General features: G+C 37.6%; 2 protein-coding genes and 1 long non-coding RNA gene across 4 annotated transcripts; all 3 read right to left on the bottom strand.

Moving 5' to 3' along the window:
* Positions 1–27: 27 nt before the first annotated feature.
* cist1 (colon, intestine and stomach enriched 1) lies at positions 28–6,687 on the bottom strand. Of its 2 annotated transcripts, XM_068734885.1 has the most exons (5): positions 6,542–6,685; positions 4,639–4,667; positions 4,290–4,536; positions 3,063–3,226; positions 28–673 (listed from the first exon to the last, which is right to left on the bottom strand). In XM_068734885.1, exons 1-5 carry the CDS (start codon positions 6,600–6,602, stop codon positions 629–631), a joined length of 546 nt encoding a protein of 181 aa, XP_068590986.1. In that variant the 5' UTR covers positions 6,603–6,685; the 3' UTR covers positions 28–628. The 2 variants fall into 2 exon arrangements, with proteins under 2 accessions (XP_068590986.1, XP_068590985.1); XM_068734884.1 differs by having other exon boundaries at positions 4,290–4,667; positions 6,542–6,687.
* A 636-nt stretch (positions 6,688–7,323) lies between these two features.
* Positions 7,324–10,737, bottom strand: LOC137890739 (uncharacterized). Its single transcript, XR_011105308.1, has 3 exons — positions 10,652–10,737; positions 8,290–8,412; positions 7,324–7,727 (listed from the first exon to the last, which is right to left on the bottom strand). It is a non-coding gene; the product is annotated as an uncharacterized lncRNA (long non-coding RNA).
* Positions 10,738–14,324: 3,587 nt separating this feature from the next.
* On the bottom strand, positions 14,325–18,637 carry mpv17l2 (MPV17 mitochondrial inner membrane protein like 2). The gene is made up of 6 exons (XM_068734932.1): positions 18,552–18,637; positions 16,893–17,111; positions 16,562–16,723; positions 15,645–15,721; positions 15,008–15,136; positions 14,325–14,686 (listed from the first exon to the last, which is right to left on the bottom strand). Exons 2-6 carry the CDS (start codon positions 17,080–17,082, stop codon positions 14,588–14,590), a joined length of 657 nt encoding a protein of 218 aa, XP_068591033.1. The 5' UTR covers positions 17,083–17,111; positions 18,552–18,637; the 3' UTR covers positions 14,325–14,587.
* Positions 18,638–20,222: the final 1,585 nt, after the last annotated feature.

Raw genomic sequence — 20,222 nt, 5'->3', positions numbered from 1 at the left:
GATATTGAAAAGCAAAAAACTGCAATGTGTTTTTGGAATATTGCTTTTATTTCATTGAAAACATCACCACTATGTGCTTTTACATCTGTCTGACAGCAAGTGTGTGTAATGCACATGGAAGAGGCAGGGTTATATGATGATGATCCAATTTCAAATACACTTTTAACATTGGAAATACATTTTCCTGTGCACTGTTAAAGATACGAATCCCTAAATCATCATGGACACTTAAAATGTAGCTACTGTAGTCGTATAATGTAATTTGTTACATGTAAGAGTGCAATTATGAATCGAAGGTGCTTATGAAGATATACATCTCCAATTTAACAAACAATCATTTGAAGTTTGTACCTTTCAGACTGATTTTTTTTTTCAAAAGAAATGATGGCGGAAGAGTTATTGCAATGGTTGACTCAGCTTCAATCACCAGAATTAAAAGCAGTAAACAAGAAGGTCAGAGGTCAAAGATGAGGCAGAAATACTCCCCTGTCATTGACAAAAGTGCTTTGTAAAGTAATAAGAGCCTGAGAGAAAATCACATGTTTTTTTTTCTTGCGTGAACAAGTGTTTTTTTTTGTACAGCAGATGGACTCCTCCTACATTTCAGCGTCCGATGAAGTGTCCTCTGTCATTTTGAGTGCTGGGCGAATGGAGACGTCTCGTTCACTTTGCTCTAGCGAGATGAAAGAAAACAGCAAAAGAGTTAAAAGGAGCTAAACTATTAATTATAACCTGCAACCAGAGTAGTGTTAAAATGCCTTTGTTGGATGTCTGATGTTACAAACCTTCTTTACTAACTGAGCAATATGGCTCAAGGAATCTGCATAGCTGTGTGCTGCTTTACATAAAGATGTATCTTGTTTTATATTATCTATTCTCTTTATTAACTTACTTATATTCAGGATAACAGCTGCGCTGAACTAATTTAACTTAATTTAACTTTAGGGATTGATAAAGTAAACACAGCAACATTTTGAAAAATGAAAAAGTTCTTGTTTGTGATTTGACAGAACACAGGATTTGAGAGTTTGGTCAGAAATAGGACACTCACAGCCAGTCACTTACACCTTTTGTCTCGACTCTTACAGAAGGTTCTGCTTTGTTACTTCTCTGCATTGTCGTTGCACACATTTTAAGCTAAGTTTGAAAGGATGAGATTGAAATGATAAATGGATATTTCAACAGAGGACATTCACTTCATCCTTGCTATGCTGTCAACATATCAAATTGTCGCTTCAAACAATGAAAACACACAAGAAGTAGAATTGACATGACAGAAATAAAATCCCCACGGAGTTGCAAAGCAGCATTTAAATGTTAATTTAGTAAACATTAAATAATGTACAGTGTGACGATATGTGATTCTGTTCGGAAGCTCCACATACAGGAAAAATAAAGATTTTCACTAAACAACACTTATGTATACAGTTGCCTTTTAAAACACAGAATATATTCCTGTCACTTGTTTAATCTGCAAATCATCTGCTCATCATCACCTGCTCAGTTTGCAGCTGTTTTTGTGTTTGCCTCATACGTTCTTCTGTATGTGCTGCTGTGTATGTTCACATGCGGTACACTTTGTTCTACTCTGACGTCATGAAAGCTATTTACAGCGGCTTCGCTCAAGTGCAAATAAAGATGTAGAGATAGCTGGCGTAGTAGTAGTTTTATCCTAAAATGTTTTGCTCTCTGTTTTTCACATGGTGAAAACTTTTCTAAAGAAAGTGCTTAGTCAATACATGCTCACCACAGACTGTCTGAGAGTTTTTCACACACTGACAATGCTTCAGCAGGTTTCCTGTTTGCGTAAAAGAGAGAGCAGCAAACCACTGTGCTCACTGTTGAGGGGGAAAAGATGAAGATGAAGACACGTGGAGGGTGAATAAGTTTTCAATGACAGCTCTTACACACTGCCAGAGTTCACAGGTCAATTCCTTGTGGTGCAAGACATTGTACTGCCACCAGTCACACTCATGATTTAATCATATAAACAATCTCATGTGAGTGTTGCCCCCTGCTGGTGGAAATACCAGAATCTCAATCTTTGCCTCAAACTATTTATTTGTTAGCTTCCATCTTCGCTTGGAGTTGAATTGTGCATGTCTCATCTAAAGGTGGTTACAATTGCACAAAATGTGTTGCAGAACCTTGTGTTATGTCAAAATGCCATGTCTGCAAGAATTTCACAATCAACTTTAGGAAAATGGCATTGAATATGAAATAAGACCAGGAGCCATACAGGCATTCTAGCCGCTCTGTGAAGCTCTTCACAATGACAATGCTAACGTGCTGATGTTCAGCCGGTATAACATTTACCATGTTTACCATCTTGTACTGGTGTGGCAGCTTGCTAACACCTTACTAAAATGAAAGGCGTCTGTCTTTATGTGTGTATGTGTATGTCCTTCGAGTTTCTCAACAACCGTTCATCCGATCGACTTCACTTAGCAGGTGTATTGCTGAGGACCAAATGAAGTGCAGTGTGGAGTACAAGCTCTTGAGACATATTTATTAGTAGTGTGTTATGTACACATTGTGTAGTGCATGGAGAGGGGACCCCTATTAATTGTTACACCGCCAAACGCCATGCTGGGTACAGATTGCTCAATGTTCGTGTCAGCTTTAGCAACCAAATGACATGTGTATTCTAGCATTGCAGGGGATGCAACTATATGTCACGTATTGCTCAGGACTCAAGGAAGCACCGTTTGCATTTAACACGCACACACACACACACACACAAGTGTGTTTAGAGGTCTTTGATCATTAATCATAAAATTGGACAGATTTAAGTTTTTCTAATTGTCCAAAAATGAAAAGTTAAGGCATCACATTACAATGAATCCTCCTGGAAATCCTGGAAACTATGAATTACATTAAAAATTGAATTCAATAGGTGTTAAAATGCTTCAGTCTGGACCAACCAACCAACCGGCATACCAATACGCTGCTCAGCCTCTTTTAATCTCATCCAAATGTGTTATGATTACATTTAAGTAACTAAAAAGCAGTTTTACAAGTAAAACCAGTTGAAACATCAGGTTCCTTTTTTTCTAACTCACCATCGGCACGTCGTCAAGCCTCTCAAAGTTGTTCCTTGATGATTGGATACCTTTCACTGTGGCAACCACCAGCAGAAGGACAAAGATGATACAGAAGATGCAAAGGATGGCCACGAGGCCAGGACTTGTGGTCAAGTCACCTTTTTCCCACTCCTGTGGAAGACCTGAGGGTGAGACAAGCCACAAATTTACTTTATTAACTACTCAACACACTGGATAAACTTGTCTGCCTCAGTCAGAAAAGAGATTGTTGAAAAGGACTCAACTCTTAATTTGCCAACAGAGAGCCCTCAAAGTGAAACATGTATTAGTCAAGTTAAGTTTACAAAAATAAAAATGATTACAAAAATTACATTTACCTTTTGTAAGATCTGTGATCAAACAAATAATTAATCTTCTTCATAAGTATCTTTTATTTTATTCCCTAATAACCCTGTTGGAGCATTTCTGAAGACCGTATACTCTTTTTTTACAGCTGTTTTAGTGAATGACTTATTGGAAGTGTCCTGCAATCAGTTTATTGCTAACCAAATCACCACTACTAGCTGTGTGATGCTAATGTGTTGCCATTACAACATTCTTAGTAGATGTTTATTGGGTTTTGGGCTAACTGTCGTGTATTTTACTGTTTCTTACTTCCTATAGGGACTTCATTTGTATCTTTGACTACTTGTTTCTTCTTTGCATGAGTGAAAATGAGTGAAATGTAGCTTAACTAGTTTTACAGTGTACAACTGATATGTTGTTGTTGGTGGTTGTCACACTGACAGCCCAACTGGTATGGTGTACAGCACTTGTTGTAATCTCTGTTACATTTCTTGTTAGTGCACTCATTCTCATGCACTCATTCATTCACTACCATTTGTTTTAGTTTTTTACAGTTTTCTTTTTAAATTGTATTGATTTGTAATCACTAGCATTTAATTTATTGTCCATTACTGAAGCTCTTCTGTCCCCTAGTGGCCAAAAATGTATCAATGCAGCTTTAAAGTAAACAAAGTAATAAATAAATTTGCAGCCTGTTATTATACCGCTGAATAGAACTCCACCAAGCTTGTGAACTGATTACTTTCTTAGCAAAAGGACCATGTCTGAATCAGTAAAAAATGTGCATTTTTTTTTATATTTTATAATTTTTAGAGATGTAGATTTAGAGGTGTAATCATTGTTCTCTGATTCATAATACAGAATAAACCTTCAAACATTCAGTTCTAATTGTAGTCTGACCTGGGCTGGTTGTGTTTACAGTGGTGGTTGCAGTGATGTTTGGTGATTCTGATGCTGATGGGAGTGTCGATTCATGGGAAACTGTCTGGTCGGATGTCTGGTTGGACGTTGTAGTCTGAGGAGGAGTGACACTGAAATGTGTTTCCTCTGTCCTGTTGGTTGTTTGTGGTGAAGTCGAGGGCGGTGGGGATGATGACACTATTTCTGAAGTGACTGAAGTGGTAATCTGGTGTGTTGTTGCTGGAGCCTGTTGTGTATTGTTGGTGGTTGATACAATTAATACACTGACATTGTTTTTCTTTGCAGCCAAACTGGTGTGGTGTGCAGTAGTTATGGTTATCTCTGTTACCTGTTTGGCTGTAGTAGAAGTGGTGGTGCCTGCAAAGGAACAAACAGTATAAAATCTCTGTGAGGATGCACAGCATTTGCACCTGATCGCAATATGCTAGTCTGTTGACTTTTTCATGGTTGATAAACAAACTGATATTTTGAACTTCAAGCAGAGGTGTAGTTGAAAATGATGTGCCCTATGTACAGGAGGCACAGCCTGCATAAACACAGTACTGCACTTGGACTCACCCAAGTTTTCCTGCCACATGCACTGTACCCTCCCACACAATTTACTGACCCACCTGCAACCATTCTACTTGATATCATGAAGTGAAATTTGTGGATTGATTCCATTTTACAATGGTGTACAAGTGCAAAAATAAAGGGAGCATATACATGCACTATTTTGTGTCTCAATTTGTTATACCTGGACACATTTTTATATTCTTTTTTAAAGCTGCCAGTATTGGTGGATGAAAACAGACATTTCAAAGTCACCAGGATTGTTGATGTAGTTCCAACCACAGGAACAGGCGTGATACCGACAGTGATGACTTAGTATGACTCAAGGGCCCACTTTAAACGTACACCATTATTGAACTGCATATCAAGGGCATTGTGTTCACACACCCTTGAAGCCAAGACTATGCTTGCTCCACAAAAATATACAGACGTCTACTAAAGTCAGGACACTAAGAACAGGTCGCCAGACTATCACAAGGCTGAGGCTTAGCTGACGCATAGAGACAAACAACCATTCACGCTAACATCCACACCTACAGGCAATTTAGAGCTGTGGGAGGAAGCCGGAGAAGCCGGAGAAAACACACGCTAACATGGAGATAATATGCAAACTCCACACATGCTGCACTTTTATTTAAATCATTAGGTCCTAAAAGTTGTAAAATGCACAATAGACAAGCCATATTTTCCTTCCTCTGTTGATATGAATGAGCCAGAGAACGAGGCTGGACTGAGGGCTAATAGGTAGGCTTAAGGAAAACACAAGCACTTGCTCATGGGCACCATAATGCTAAAGATTGCCTGAATCCTGATATTTTCATTTGAATTATATATGTGTAAGTCAAGCGTTTTTGCTTCATGCGCCACTGAGCATCCAACCATGAGGCATATGCTTGCAGCCAATAGCAAAATTAAATTGCAATAGCCAGGTTTTAACCAGGAGAGGAAAGTCACTATGTAAATTTGTTACACAATATGTAGAATTAAAATTCTCTAATAATGTCAAATTTGGACCTGAATCCATCAACAACACTATACTAAATACCCATATTGATTTTCAGCAAAAACAAGTAGTTTGGGGATTTAGTTACTCTTTAAATATATTTCTGTATATCTAGTAGCACAACTGATTAGTAAGCTATGCTAAGTACATTGTTAGTACAATAATCATATATATAATTGTGCTGTGAAGACACGTGTCTTTGTGCATAAATGTGTTTGCAGTAGCAGACACCACAGTATTGTAGGTTTAGCTCAGGATTACTTTTACTGATTAAATAATTGCTTCACTTTCCACCCAGACAGGACCTTCCCATTTACTTTAACATCTTCTTAGGAATTATTAATAGTAGTTCATACTTCTCTTTAATAATCTGTATCGTTAAAAATGCTTTTTTTTATGGTAACACACATTAATATAGGCCTTTTGCTTCAATATAAAGATATCTGTTGTCCAACTTTTAATGCAATCCTGGCCTTAGATATTAATGTTATAGGCATAAGAATTGTGCTAAATACAATGTTTTCCTACGCATTTACAAAAATAATACAACCTGCTTTTCGCCCCAGGAAGTTTCCTGATTGCATTACTTTGCATCTTTATACGATTTCAAGATCATTTTAATTATTCCGAATCTCAAACATGAATTTATCAGGTAAAATGTGAGATGTTGACTTACCTTTAGAAACAGCCACTGCAAACAGGGACACCAGCACAGTGAGGTGCATGGCTGCAGGCATGTTGAGAAAGAAAAATAAAGGCTGGCGGTCATATCAACAGCGCACACACGCACACACACACACACACACACACACACACACACACACACACACACACTTTACATCCTTGACAGCAGGATGTGTCGACTCCCTGAGGAGTGCTCTGAACGCTGGGTTGGAGCATATCAACTCCCTCAGGTTGGTATGTCAATGTTTGAACAATGATCTGTATTTGCTCTGTATTTATAGTGACGTATACCTACTGTTGACGCTCTAATCTATTAACAGAGAGGACAACTTCTGAAGAAATAGCGTCGTGAATGCTGGATGTTGAAAAGCTGATGCTAAACTCGATTGATGACTTTAAAGGTGCAACGTGCAATACCAGGGCTGTATGGTCCGTGTAGGTTTTGATAGTTTGTTTATTGAAGTAAATAATCTCAAACCATTCTCTAAAAATATAGCTCTCCTTTTGTATTAATAAATTGTAGTTGTTTAATGAAATTTCACTCTGACATTACTTGTGTTCTTTTCTTGAATGTAGGCTACATTCAAATCAACTACTATGATCCTGACATGTTTACAAGGGCAAACAACTGCTGTGGCAAATCATTATATCAATAACAGCATTTGCATTCAGCACTTGTTGTATTTCATGTTGTCATATAGACAAGACTGTGTTTGTGTGTATATAATATATATTACTCAATCATATGTCAATAATGATTGAAACAGCTTTTCATCCCTGAATCTTCCAGGAGTGCACGTTTCAGATATAAATATACAGACACACTGGACAGAGACACATTAAAACTCTACAGACGTAGAGGGAAAAGTGTTCCATGTTTTCACTTAAACATCCACAACTCCTCTGAGACACAAACGTGGTCATTTTAAACTTGATAGAGGAACGGTTCATCAGAGGAAAGATCCCTTCTAAGTCTCACAACATTTTTCAAGACAGAAAAGAAGTTTGAACATATAAAAACAGCAAAATGTTCTTTTGCCTCTGATGAACGACTTCACACTTGAGCATGAACTCCGTCTCTAAACATTCTCCTCCAGAGGTTTGGTCGATGGGAGCGCTTCCTGCTGAACATCCACAGCACTGCTGTCTGATAGCAGCTCAGTGGGGTGGCTGTCATCCTGTCACACAAAAACCAATACACACATCAATGTAATCAATATCACTTCACTTTAAATGAATGAGCAAGTAGAAAACTCTGACAGACACAATGAACAACACAAGCAGAGAAATGGTGGAGATGAGTTTTGATATACTGTGTGTATATTGTTCTTTACTAATTCTTCTTTATTAGTGGCAACATTTTTACATTAAGGCAAAAATATAAAAACTAAACAAATGCCACTGAGCCAACACATAAGTAATGAGATTTATAAAAACATTTACACAATGTAAAATAGATCTCATGAAAAGTAGTTTATCATATTGTGAAAGACCTTGAATTTGATTACAGAAGCACAATGCCAAATATAATTCAAGTTTAAAATCTGCACCAAGTTGTACATTTACACTATATTTATTTAGTATGAAGTATTCAAAACACATATAAGACCCTCTTTGTTAAAAAACAAAAGCTGTAAAATGGCCATGTAATATGTTTTTTTCTTTTAATTATCTTTATAAAAATGTGAAAACTATCCAGGGAGCACAATTTCCAATGAATCACCTGTGTGGCTGACTTACTCTGTGTCTGAGGTAGTAGATGATCCACCCTAAGGTGACAATGTTCAAGAAAATGACACAGTATTGAGGCGAGATAAAGTAAAAGTTGATCATCTGAACGGGAGGCCAAACACACCATTCCACCTACAGGCAAGAACAGCACAAATGAGCATGATCAAAACAGGACTGATTACACAATGTAAACATGGTTAAAACTGTCACTTTCAGCTGGCAACCAAGATATCTGTAGAGGAAACCGTCAAAAAATGTACTCAAGTAAAAGAAGGCCTACTCTTACTTTGTTAAAAAAAAGTACTCAAGTAGAAAAAGTAGTAGTAGTAGTAGTAAAAAGTTGTAAATTAGAAAAAGTATTCATGAAAAGTACAATAGTATTTGTACTTGAAACTACTTGAATGGCAAGTAACTTGGGAAATAAAAAATAAATTAAAAAAACACTGGCACACTACTGTCTTTCCCACCCCAAGTGACTGGAAGTATTTCAACCACAGATGTATTCCTCAGGTAAAGATAAAGAATAGGAATAGCAGTGCAAACTCAAAAACAATAGGTGATGTATGCAGGCAATCGGCTCAAAGTCATCGTATAAGACAATTTATATTATCTTAAATCTTCCCAAAAACAAAATGAAACTCACCAAGCTGTCTGCCTACATAGCAGCGGCGGCCAAGTGGCAGTGATGTTCTCAGTAATGTGTACTGGTAGTTTCATTAGCTGTTAGTTTTTAAGTCATGTTGAGACATGGCTGTGGTAGGAACAGAGCCTCCCAGGGTGCAAATAGACACTATTTCACTTTGCATTTATTAAGCATGCTTTAATATGTCATGTTGTTAAAAATGTTCCTGTATTTTTCATTTATTAATCATGTTTTAATGTGTACGTTTTTTTTAATATATTTTTCCTGTCTTTTTAATATGTTAAACTGTTTAAAATGTTCCTGTTTGTATTTTTTGTAATTCATTCTTTATATTTAATTTGTTTGACATTGATCATCAGACATTATTTTGTTGTCTATTACATGTATATGTGTAATTGTTCACTAGTTGTCTAGATAGATAGATAGATAGATAGATAGATAGATAGATAGATACTAACTTTATTGATCCCGCGAGGGGAAATTATTTTGTTACAAGCAGCAATAGGTTCCAGAGCATATACAGTTGTGGTCAAAAGTTTACATACACTTGTAAAGAACATAATGTCATGGCTCTCTTGAGTTTCCAGTTATTTCTACAACTCTGATTTTTCTCTGATAGAGTGATTGGAACAGATACTTCTTTGTCACAAAAAACATTCATGAAGTTTGGTTCTTTCATGACTTTATTATGGGTTAACAGAAAAAGTGACAAAATCTGCTGGGTCAAAAATATACATACAGCAACATGAATTAGCAATTTTGGTGACTTAGAAAGTTGTGTCAATGAAATGAGCTTCATAGCATGGCCTCTTAACTTCTTGTGAGTGATTATGAGTGACTACAGCTGGTGACTTCTCTGAGGCCATTTAAATAGGGCTCATTGGATACAAACGCCCACAAACGCTACAATGGGAAAGTCAAAGGAGCTCAGCATGGATCTGAAAAAGCAAATCATTGACTTGAACAAGTCAGGAAAGTCACTTGGAGCCATTTCAAAGCAGCTGCAGGTCCCAAGAGCAACAGTGCAAACAATTGTTTGTAAGTATAAAGTGCATGGCACTGTTTTGTCACTGCCACAATCAGGAAGAAAACGCAAGCTATCACCTGCTGCTGAGAGAAAATTGGTCAGGAGGGTGAAGAGTCAACCGAGAACCACCAAAAAGCAGATCTGCCAAGAATTAGAAGCTGCTGGAACACAGGTGTCAGTGTCCACAGTCAAGCGTGTTTTGCATCTCCATGGACTGAGAGGCTGCCGTGCAAGAAGGAAGCCCTTGCTCCAAAAGCGGCACCTTAAAACCAGATGCACCCGAGGGTCCCCCATTTGGACGCAGAGTACATACAAACTTAGAGAGTTTTGTGTTAAAAGTAACTGGCAGAGAACCCACGAAGAACGAATATAATAATGTTATAGTTCTGCAGAAACCTCAGCGTCCTGGGAACAACATGAACTAGGTCACTTCTACATGAGACAAACACATCTCCCATCAGCCAAGCAAACAAATAACAAAATATCATAAATCATACTCGATATGACTGGGACAGACCGGAGAAAACAGCTGCTACACTCCGTTAGCAACGTGCTACCTACGAACATGCAGCATGAAAAAGCATGTCCGCTTGACGGAGATTACGGACATAGTTTCCATTTCTCTCCTCGGTAAACCATCGCAGAGATATTCAGCTTCGAACACAAAAAGTCACACAGCTTTCATCGAATATTGTACTTACTTTTGGTCGAATCTCAGCGAAAAAATGGAATATCTCCGTACTTCCACTGCCTGTATGTCCAGCTGCATGTGCTCCGTGTGAATCCGTTCGATTCGTGTCTCTCCGACACTCCTTGGATTCTTGGGAGGGTTGGAAGCTCAGCAAATTAGATTTCAGAGATGGGACGTTTTTGAGCTGTATTGGCTAATAGTGCTGTCAATCATCTAGCTTTCAATTCCAGGCAATTCTATTGGCTCCTACGGTTCGAAGGATGTCTCAATGGTGAAAATCGGAGAAGGGGGGGCTGAGATACAGCCCTGAACAGAGAGAAGGGCTGAATCTGAAGCAGTATTTGACCTTAAACTAAACAACTAAAAAGGGCTTAGAAAGAGCTTAAAACACTCAAAAAAGGTCCAATCTTCTGTCTTTTGATTCATTGAACATCAGGAGTGATACATAGAAGTGATATAGAGTGTTTTTGAATTTAAAAAATATTTTTTTATTCAAATATTATATTATCAAATAAAGTGTGTCCCTCCAGGAGACCCATACCTGCTAGAAACAGAGTTGTCTGTCAGATGTGCGTCATCGCCACACTTCATAAAATCCAACTTCAGATGAGGTCAGGTGCTGGAGGAACTCTTAAACTCTTGATTCATGAAAACATTCATGAATAAAATGTCAGTTAAATCCAAACTGCTTATCATAGATGACCTGTGAACACCATCCACCTCTGATATTGATACAAATTGTCTCTTGTCATACCTCATCCATGTCTTTAAGAACAACCTTTGACTCTGTACACTCTTTCATGTCTTTCATGCGTGTGTCATAGAGAAACTGCTTCTAAGCCAACCCTTTGACAAATGTTTAGATGTGTATACGTTCACCAAGGGAAGAAGGAGACAGGCTGCTTTGTGCCAATAAAATATGAAATCCTTCTCACCTAAAAAATACCACATCCCCAAAAACGGTGCAGCGACCACCTGGTCCACCAGAACCTTCTTGCACACCGTTTTCAGAGCTTTGCCCACGAACACTCCAAAAAGCAGAGACTGCATATGTTCTCCATTTTGAAAAAAACAGTAGCAGAACAATCTTTTGGCATATGCTTTTGTCCAAAACAACCTACAATGATGACTATCTACATTTCCTTTCATTGAGTGTGAGGCCAGTCATTCAGCCATGGTAAGAGCAAGTTTTGATTCATTGAACATCAGGAGTGATACATAGAAGTGATATAGAGTGTTTTTGAATTTAAAAAATATTTTTTTATTCAAATATTGGAATATTTGATCAGTTTTCTAATTTTATATGCTCTATATTTTATAAATGTTTCACTTTATTTATGTATAGCTGTGTATATAGAGCCTATATCAGTTGTTCTAAGAGCTCAGCATATTTAAAGTCTTGGATTTCCATACTTTCCAAAAAACAATATCCTAAAAGTGCTGTTTTTCCAGGGCGAGCTTTTGAGTTTTCCAAGTTGTGCTGTGTTCCATCCTTATCTTATGTGAACCTGTAACATGTATTCTGATAGTTCCATCATTTTTCTCATCTCAAAAATATATAATTTTTTTTTTTTTTAATTTTTTTTTTTATTTAATTATACACTTAATTAGGTATTTCTTATCTTTATTCTAGCTGAGGCCTGCAAATAGGCCTCGTGTATAAAAGGTTTTAAGGCTCGACTGAAGTTTGCTGCTGATCACATGGACAAAGATAAGACCTTCTGGAGGAAAGTTCTGTGGTCAGACAAAACAAAAATCGAGCCGTTTGGCCACAATGCCCAGCACTATGTTTGGAGGAGAAAAGGTGAGGCCTTTAACCCCAAGAACACCATGCCTACCGTCAAGCACAGTGGTGGTAGTATTATGCTGTGGGGCTGTTTTGCTGCCAATGGAACTGGTGCTTTACAGAGAGTAAATGGGATAATGAAGGAGGAGGATTACCTTCAAATTCTTCAAGATAACCTAAAATCATCAGCCCGAAGGTTGGGTCTTGGGCGCAGTTGGGTGTTCCAACAGGACAATGACCCCAAACACACATCAAAAGTGGTAATGGAATGGCTAAATCAGGCTAGAATTAGGGTTTTAGAATGGCCTTCCCAAAGTCCTGACTTAAATCCCATTGAGAACATGTGGACAATGCTGAAGAAACAAGTCCATGTCAGAAAGCCATCAAATTTAACTGAACTGCACCAATTCTGTCAAGAGGAGTGGTCAAAGATTCAACGAGAAGCTTGCCAGAAGCTTGTGGATGGCTACCAAAAGCGCCTAATTGAAGTGAAAATGGCCAAGGGACATGTAACCAAATATTAGCACTGCTGTATGTATATCTTTGACCCAGCAGATTTGATCACTTTTTCTGTTAACCCATAAAGTCATGAAAGAACCAAACTTCATGAATGTTTTTTGTGACAAAGAAGTATCTGTTCCAATCACTCTATCAGAGAAAAATCAGAGTTGTAGAAATAACTGGAAACTCAAGAGAGCCATGACATTATGTTCTTTACAAGTGTATGTAAACTTTTGACCACAACTGTATATGCTCTGGAACCTATTGCTGCTTGTAACAAAATAATTTCCCCTCGCGGGATCAATAAAGTTAGTATCTATCTATCTATCTATCTAGACAACTAGTGAACAATTACACATATACATGTAATAGACAACAAAATAATGTCTGATGATCAATGTCAAACAAATTAAATATAAAGAATGAATTACAAAAAATACAAACAGGAACATTTTAAACAGTTTAACATATTAAATACCGACACCTCCAGAGTGGATGGCGAGCTACAGTATTCCCACATTGCAATATCCGGGCTCTGCTGACTTGACAATAAGGTTACATTTTCTATGTTATTAAAGGGCTTACACAAATAAAGTTGCTCCTTTTGTTTGAAAACTGATTAAGTTTATACTTTGTGTACTGTCACTGTTGTATAATAGTGTGAAATCATTATTTAAAACGATACAAAATGTTTTTTTGCAACATCGGATTGACAGAAATACTCAGGGGAACTGTGCAATAACACACATTCTGTTACAATGAATGTCCTTGTTCTCAGATTTTTCCTGTTTGATGTAAAGAATATCAAAGAGCAATAAAAGTTATTAATTTAAATATAAATGTATTGATCAGAGGAAACGAGACACCGACAGCAAGAAGTGACAAGAACTGAACCTCCTCCATATGTAAAAGAAAAAAAACACTTTTTGGAAGGCTTCGGTTTTTAGACAGCATTTTTTTATATTGAGATATTAATTAATAAAATAGAAGCTGCAGATATACAGTAGGTAGTAAATTCTGTCACATTTAAAACATAAAAGTATAAAACTTCTGCCTTTTAAAAATAAATGTAATTTATTCAGTCTGTCTTCAATTAAGTACAGCTGATGATTCAGTTTGACATAAAAAATAAAACATGAGATTATTAAATAATTATACTGTAATAGATTTTCTTTAAGCATGTAATCATAATTGTGAATTTTTTTCATAAATACCTCAAAGAGATAAACTAAAGACAATGTTATTTGGCATCAAAACAGAACGGATCCACACATTAAGGCAAAGTTTATACAGGTTAATATTAGAGATAAAAACATAACAGCTGTTTCACCTCAACTCTGATTCTTTCATTTAATACCAGAAACATTATGAAAAAAATAAAAGGAATGCCACTCTGTTGGATATTGGACAGTTTAAATCTTGTAGCTTCACACTAAAAATGTGCACTAACTAACTTACTGTTACAATAATGCAGATGTGATAAAAAGAAAACCGCCATCATCAGAGATAAAAGCATGAGAGGCAGTGAAACAGCTTTTCATCCCTGAATGTTCCTCCAGGAGTGCACGTTTCAGATATAAATATACAGACATTATAAAAACAGCAAAATGTTCTTTTGCCTCTGATGAACGATTTCACACTTGAGCATGAACTCCGTCTCTAAGCTTTCTCCTCCGGAGGTTTGGTCGATGGGAGCGCTTCCTGCTGAACATCCACAGCACTGCTGTCTGATAGCAGCTCAGTGGGGTGGCTGTCATCCTGTCACACAAAAACCAATACACACATCAATGTAATCAATATCACTTCACTTTAAATGAATGAGCAAGCAGAAAACACGAGCAGAGAAATGGAGGAGATGAGTTTTGATACATAATGCGTGTATATTGTTCTTTACCAATTCTTCTTTATTAGTGGCAACATTTTTACATTTAGTCTTAATTAAGGCAAAAACATAAAATCTAAAGATGTAAAATGCTCATTTAATAAGTAAAAAAACCAAAACATTCTCTTCATCAAGAATTGTGAAAACTGCCAGAATTTTGCAGAATTTCCATTGAATCTCCTGTGTGGCCGACTTACTCTGTGTTTGAGGTAGGAAAGGTAGGTATCCCACCCTAAGGTGATAAAGTTGATATACACAACACGGAATTTGGGCGAGAGGAAGTAAAAGTTGATCATCTGAGCGGGAGGCCAAACACAACAGTCCGCCTGCAGGCAAGAACACAGATGAACATAAACAAAACTGGACTGATTACACAAAGTAAACATGGTTAAAACGTGTCTTTCAGCAGGCAACCAAGATATCTGCTTTTACAAACCATAGAGAGGAAACCGTCAGTGAGCTTCCTCAAAGAAAATATTTTATTAAACATTTAGGAAAAAAGTCTCATAAGCCATTAATAAAGTTAGCATGTGGTGATCACAAATTATTGTTAATGATTGTAACCATGAGATGTCACTAGCTAAATTTGAAGTAACATTAAGAACTGTGCAAGCTAGTGGTTTTTCAACAAAACATTCCTGTCTCACAATAAAAGCCTTGGTAGAAAATGGTGCGTTTACATTAAGAGAGTCGGCCGAGCATTAATGATTTGTTTGCAGAGTACAAACGATTTCGGTAAGAAAATATTGACGATCCCAATTTGCCCATTGTGAGTAAATTATCATTGATCGGCTGCTCCAGATCTACAGGTGAGACCCTGACAGGTGTACTTGCCTTATAAAATTCACAGAACTTGTCCGTAAACTCCTTCCATCCTTCGGATAAAGTGTGTCCCTCCATGAGACCTATACCTGCAATAAACAGAGTTGTCTGTCAGGGCCCCATTTCAGAAAGCAGGTTTAGTGAAGACTAAGTTAGTCAACACCGAGATGAGGAAAACTCTGGGTTTTCAGTTTCAGAAAGACAGACGGGTAACTTTAACTCTGGGTCTGTCTCGCTAGTAGGTTTTCTTTAACAAAGTTTCTCTCTGTCTCCTCCCTCCTTAATGTTAATCCTTTGGCCCTCACGTTCAAATACACAGAGCAAAGTTACCATCAGCTCAAAATAAAAACCCTGCATGTCCATATTTTTGCGAGTGGAAGTGTTTGTATATATCTCTACTTCCACTGAATTAAAATGGAGGCTGCCTGTCGTTTACCTGTCGCCACGGTAAAACGTGGAATCGGAGCTCTATTAATGTTTGTTTAATGTTTGTGCGTCAACACCACACTTCATAAAATCAAACTTCAGATAAGATCAGAGCCTGAAGGAACTCTTATAAAACATTCATGGATGAAATCCAAACTGCTTATCACTTAAGACCTTTGAACTCCATCCACCTCTGATATTGTCTTTTGTACACTCTCACACACATAAATAAATGCATTTAGCCCATTCCAAATATGAAGAACAATGGGCAGGGAGTGTCTTGCTTAATCCATACAGACAGTAAAAGCGTCTCTTGTCATACCTCATCCATGTCTTTAAGAACAACCTTTGACTCTGTACACTCTTTCATGTCTTTCATGCGTGTGTCATAGAGAAACTGCTTCTAAGCCAACCCTTTGACAAATGTTTAGATGTGTATACGTTCACCAAGGGAAGAAGGAGACAGGCTGCTTTGTGCCAATAAAATATGAAATCCTTCTCACCTAAAAAATACCACATCCCCAAAAACGGTGAGGCGACCACCTGGTCCACCAGAACCTTCTTGCACACCGTTTTCAGAGCTTTGCCTACGAACACTCCATCCAGCCAGATGTACCAGTATTGCAGCACAGGACCTAAGGAGCAGCCCACTGTAAACATGCAACCTTCAGGGGGAGAGAGTCAAGAGAAAAAGAGAGCATTAATGGCCATGAGTTGGTCATTCAAAATACAACACATTGCACAGATGTTCTCCAAAATACAATATTTGATTATTTATTAACAGATATTTGAGTATACTGGTTGAGAGAGCTCCACTTTTCCTCTCTATCTCACCTGTTCTCCTCCAGTCTCGTACTCTGCCCGGCTTTTTAAAGTTCTCCCGGCTCTGCTGCACGATGTCTCCCAGTGCCAACAGTACTCCTCCACTCAGGGTGTTTGTGAGCAGCAGGGTCCGGCCCTGGAACAGCGGCCGCCAATTGAACTGCATCCGGACGAGAAACTGTTTACCCACTTGAGGAAACATGACCGCAGAGAAATTCACGTTACTGTCATCTGTGGGAGAAAGAGGACAATGATGGCCAAACTCCTAAGGATGCTGCACCTCCAACACAGAGGGTAAAAAACAAAAGTACAAAACATTAATAGTGCTGTGCCGAGATTTAAGAGCGTGTGTCGAATAATTAAGTAATCAAGTGGGTTTTCAGTGAGGCTTGTATTGTTTTGAACTAAGAAGAAGCCCGTTTAGGAATTATTATTCCTGAATAAAAACAATTAAAGGCTCCCCCATCATCACTTTCCCAGTTACACAAGCACATTTACTGGCCTCTGCCCAGGGACAGTGTGTACGTTTTAGTGGCATCTAGTGGTTTGTTGCAGATTGCTGTCCTCCTGTCCGCTTTGTCTTAGCCAGCAGAAACATTTACAAAAAAAACCTTTTGGCTGATCATGTGCGCTGTGCTTGTGTTAACATAGCAAAGGTGTCCAAATGAATTAGCTTTTACTTTCGTTTACACGTCTATGGTTGTTGCACAGATGTACAACAGCCTATATAACAGATTACACGGTTGAGAAAATCTGTAATAGATCTGCCTGTTTCACTCTTTGGTCATCGGGCAAATTTTGTGTTGCACATGAAGCCTCAAGAAATTAACCATTTTGTGAACCAATTGGCTGAAATGCTTCATGAAGCTTTAACTCGACATCACAACAAAAAGAAGACAAACACCTCACAGTCATACTATATCATCACAACAATAAGAATATCGTATAAAACCAGGATATTTAAAACTGCTACTACAGTTAAAAAATACTTTTATTGTTTATACGACTGCAACAAATCTGACACTAAAATCTTGATTTGATTGTAAGCTTCAAAAATAGCATATCCAGAAAGCTTCTTCTCGTTTCTGTAGGAAGTACCCCCCCCATAGACCTGATCAATAACGTTATTAATAATATTAATTAATACTGATGAACTAACACTAATGAATGAAACGTCTTTCAACTGGCGGTTTTAGGTATCCTCCTGTGTTCAATGACCCTGTCTTTTAATAAATATACTTTGTTGCATGGACTGTTTATCGGGTTAATTAACTTATCTGTATTACACGGGATGAGACTACATTTACGTTTATAGTATTATCTGCAGATTATACAGACGGTTCAAAGGTCACTGAGGCTAGCATAACTGTTAGCTAGCAGCTCATTTAAACCCGTATTAAACACTAGGTTGTCCTAACTATGTTGCCGTACACAACCGTTTATTGTACTGTTTCCTATTTGGTACAACACCAGTGCTGACATTGACCCTAAATTCGCAAAATCCAATGTCACAATGATCTCTCTGCTCCTCGTTGAACGCCAGATGAAACTGGCTAACATATGCGAGTCGGTGTTGCGTCAAAGTCTGTCTCCCTTATTCTACGAATTTCCCCATTAACGTTGACCTGACTACAGCCACTTAAATGTGCTAAAACGTCAACACATCCTCACCTAAACCCGAACCACGGAGCTCTCTTCATACATCCACACGTAAGAAACACTAGTGTAGCCCCCTGACACGCGAGTGACGCAACCTGTTCATGTTATACCCGTAGAACTGGACACTTCAAATGGTTGAGCGCCACCTGCTGGTTTGGAGGACCAATTAATCACACCAGAACAGCATACCGATCACTATTTTACCCACTATGACCAATGTTTGCTCTTTACAACACATGAAATAATATTCTAATGTTCAAGGTTTGCTATTGTTGGCAGCTAATTTTACCATACAAATAAATATGCATAAACAACCGCAAGGGTGGTACTCTGGAAGACGTGACCAGGAGAGTTTATATTATAAATAAACAACACATAGTATGAAATTGTCAATGTCGAAGCACATTACATTTATTTGAATCTGTATCTGCATATTATTTAAATAAGATTCAAGGCTGTAAAAATTGAATAAGTTAAAGATTTATTTACACACATTTGTTGCATTACTCACAAGACAATTAGCCCATTATCGCAAAATACATTTAGATTATCTGTAGTATATCTGCCTGTTTACACTCTTTGGCTACTACAGTAGTACTAGGCTAAACTTATGACATTTTTTTAAATTTTCACGACCAAAAACAAATCACATTTTTTTGGTAGAAGTATAATACTTCTTCAGAATAAGCCACTCAACTTCTGTTGTCTCTTGTTTTTTTTTTGGCGGACAACACATTGCTTAAAAATATTATTGTTTACATTACACTTGTCTTCTAGGTCTTCTAATTCATTATGCTTTCTCCCCACTGTATTATGATTTATCATAGCAAACAAATGTATGTTAACCTTATCTCAGAGGAATCATTAGCAGATCACAAAAAAATACTTTTTATTTATTATATTTGGCATGTTGTTTTACAGATTAACTTTATAGTCGTCATATTCATCTTTATATATGTAGGGCTTGTGAGTTATTTTAAACCATTTTGTATTACTATGGTATTACTTATCATATTATGTTTCTCTGTAATGGTATTTTTTACAATGACCATCATGACCATTGTCTGATAATAGGTGGAAACGGCAGCAATGGTTACTGATGACCTCCTAATCAATAATTCAGTCTCTCCAGCAGCGCTCATCAATAATAAATGACAGGTGGACCATATTTGAATGTTTCAGGACAGTTGTTACGCCGCGGCTCTGGATTCGTCAGACAGGCTGTCAATCTTAACTGCGGTCCCGCCTACCTGTCATTCATTTTACTGTTGTTTCTGGCTGAGTAAAGATGGCGGAGTTACAGAAAGACCGGAAATAATTGTTTCTTTCAAAGTAATTTCGAGTTTTATCGTTGAATTTCTCGCGTTCAGGTAGAGAACACAAGCTCGATACACTAGAGATGTCACTTGAGTCCGGGTCTGTGTGGTCTGAAGACTACAAAGAAAACACCTGGTGGTGTGGCGTTAGAGATAAGTGAGCTTGCTCGCTCATCACTTAAGGCTAACGTTTGCAGCTAGAAGCTACTTTCGCCGCTACTAGCAAAACACATCAGCTAACGTTAACGTTATACCTATAAAGTAAAACTGCCAATTGAAATAATACATTTAGAAGATTTGTTGGGATTCTCCTTTTGTTTTATTATTTTAGACCATCTATTTTTCATCATAATTGTCGCATTTATTT

Source organism: Cebidichthys violaceus, unplaced genomic scaffold (assembly GCF_023349555.1).
Source record: "Cebidichthys violaceus isolate CVI_PGR_0920_01 unplaced genomic scaffold, fCebVio1.0.p SCAF_68, whole genome shotgun sequence".
NCBI classification, from domain to species: domain Eukaryota; kingdom Metazoa; phylum Chordata; class Actinopteri; order Perciformes; family Stichaeidae; genus Cebidichthys; species Cebidichthys violaceus.
Note: the sequence above shows the minus strand (reverse complement) of the source record. Positions and strands in the feature narration are given on the sequence as shown.

Bases quoted from the DNA above. Each gene is read 5' to 3' on its own strand.
- cist1 (XM_068734884.1), bottom strand. From the start codon at position 6,602: ATGCCTGCAGCCATGCACCTCACTGTGCTGGTGTCCCTGTTTGCAGTG. The intron at 4,668-6,541 runs GTAAGTCAACAT...GTTCCTTTGCAG, and splicing joins TGCAGTGGCTGTTTCTAAAG to GCACCACCACTTCTACTACA. The intron at 674-3,062 runs GTGAGTTAGAAA...TCATCTCGCTAG, and splicing joins GGCTTGACGACGTGCCGATG to AGCAAAGTGAACGAGACGTC.
- mpv17l2 (XM_068734932.1), bottom strand. From the start codon at position 17,082: ATGTTTCCTCAAGTGGGTAAACAGTTTCTCGTCCGGATGCAGTTCAAT. The intron at 16,724-16,892 runs GTGAGATAGAGA...CTCCCCCTGAAG, and splicing joins ACGAGACTGGAGGAGAACAG to GTTGCATGTTTACAGTGGGC. The intron at 14,687-15,007 runs GTAAGTCGGCCA...TTTGTGTGACAG, and splicing joins TTTCCTACCTCAAACACAGA to GATGACAGCCACCCCACTGA.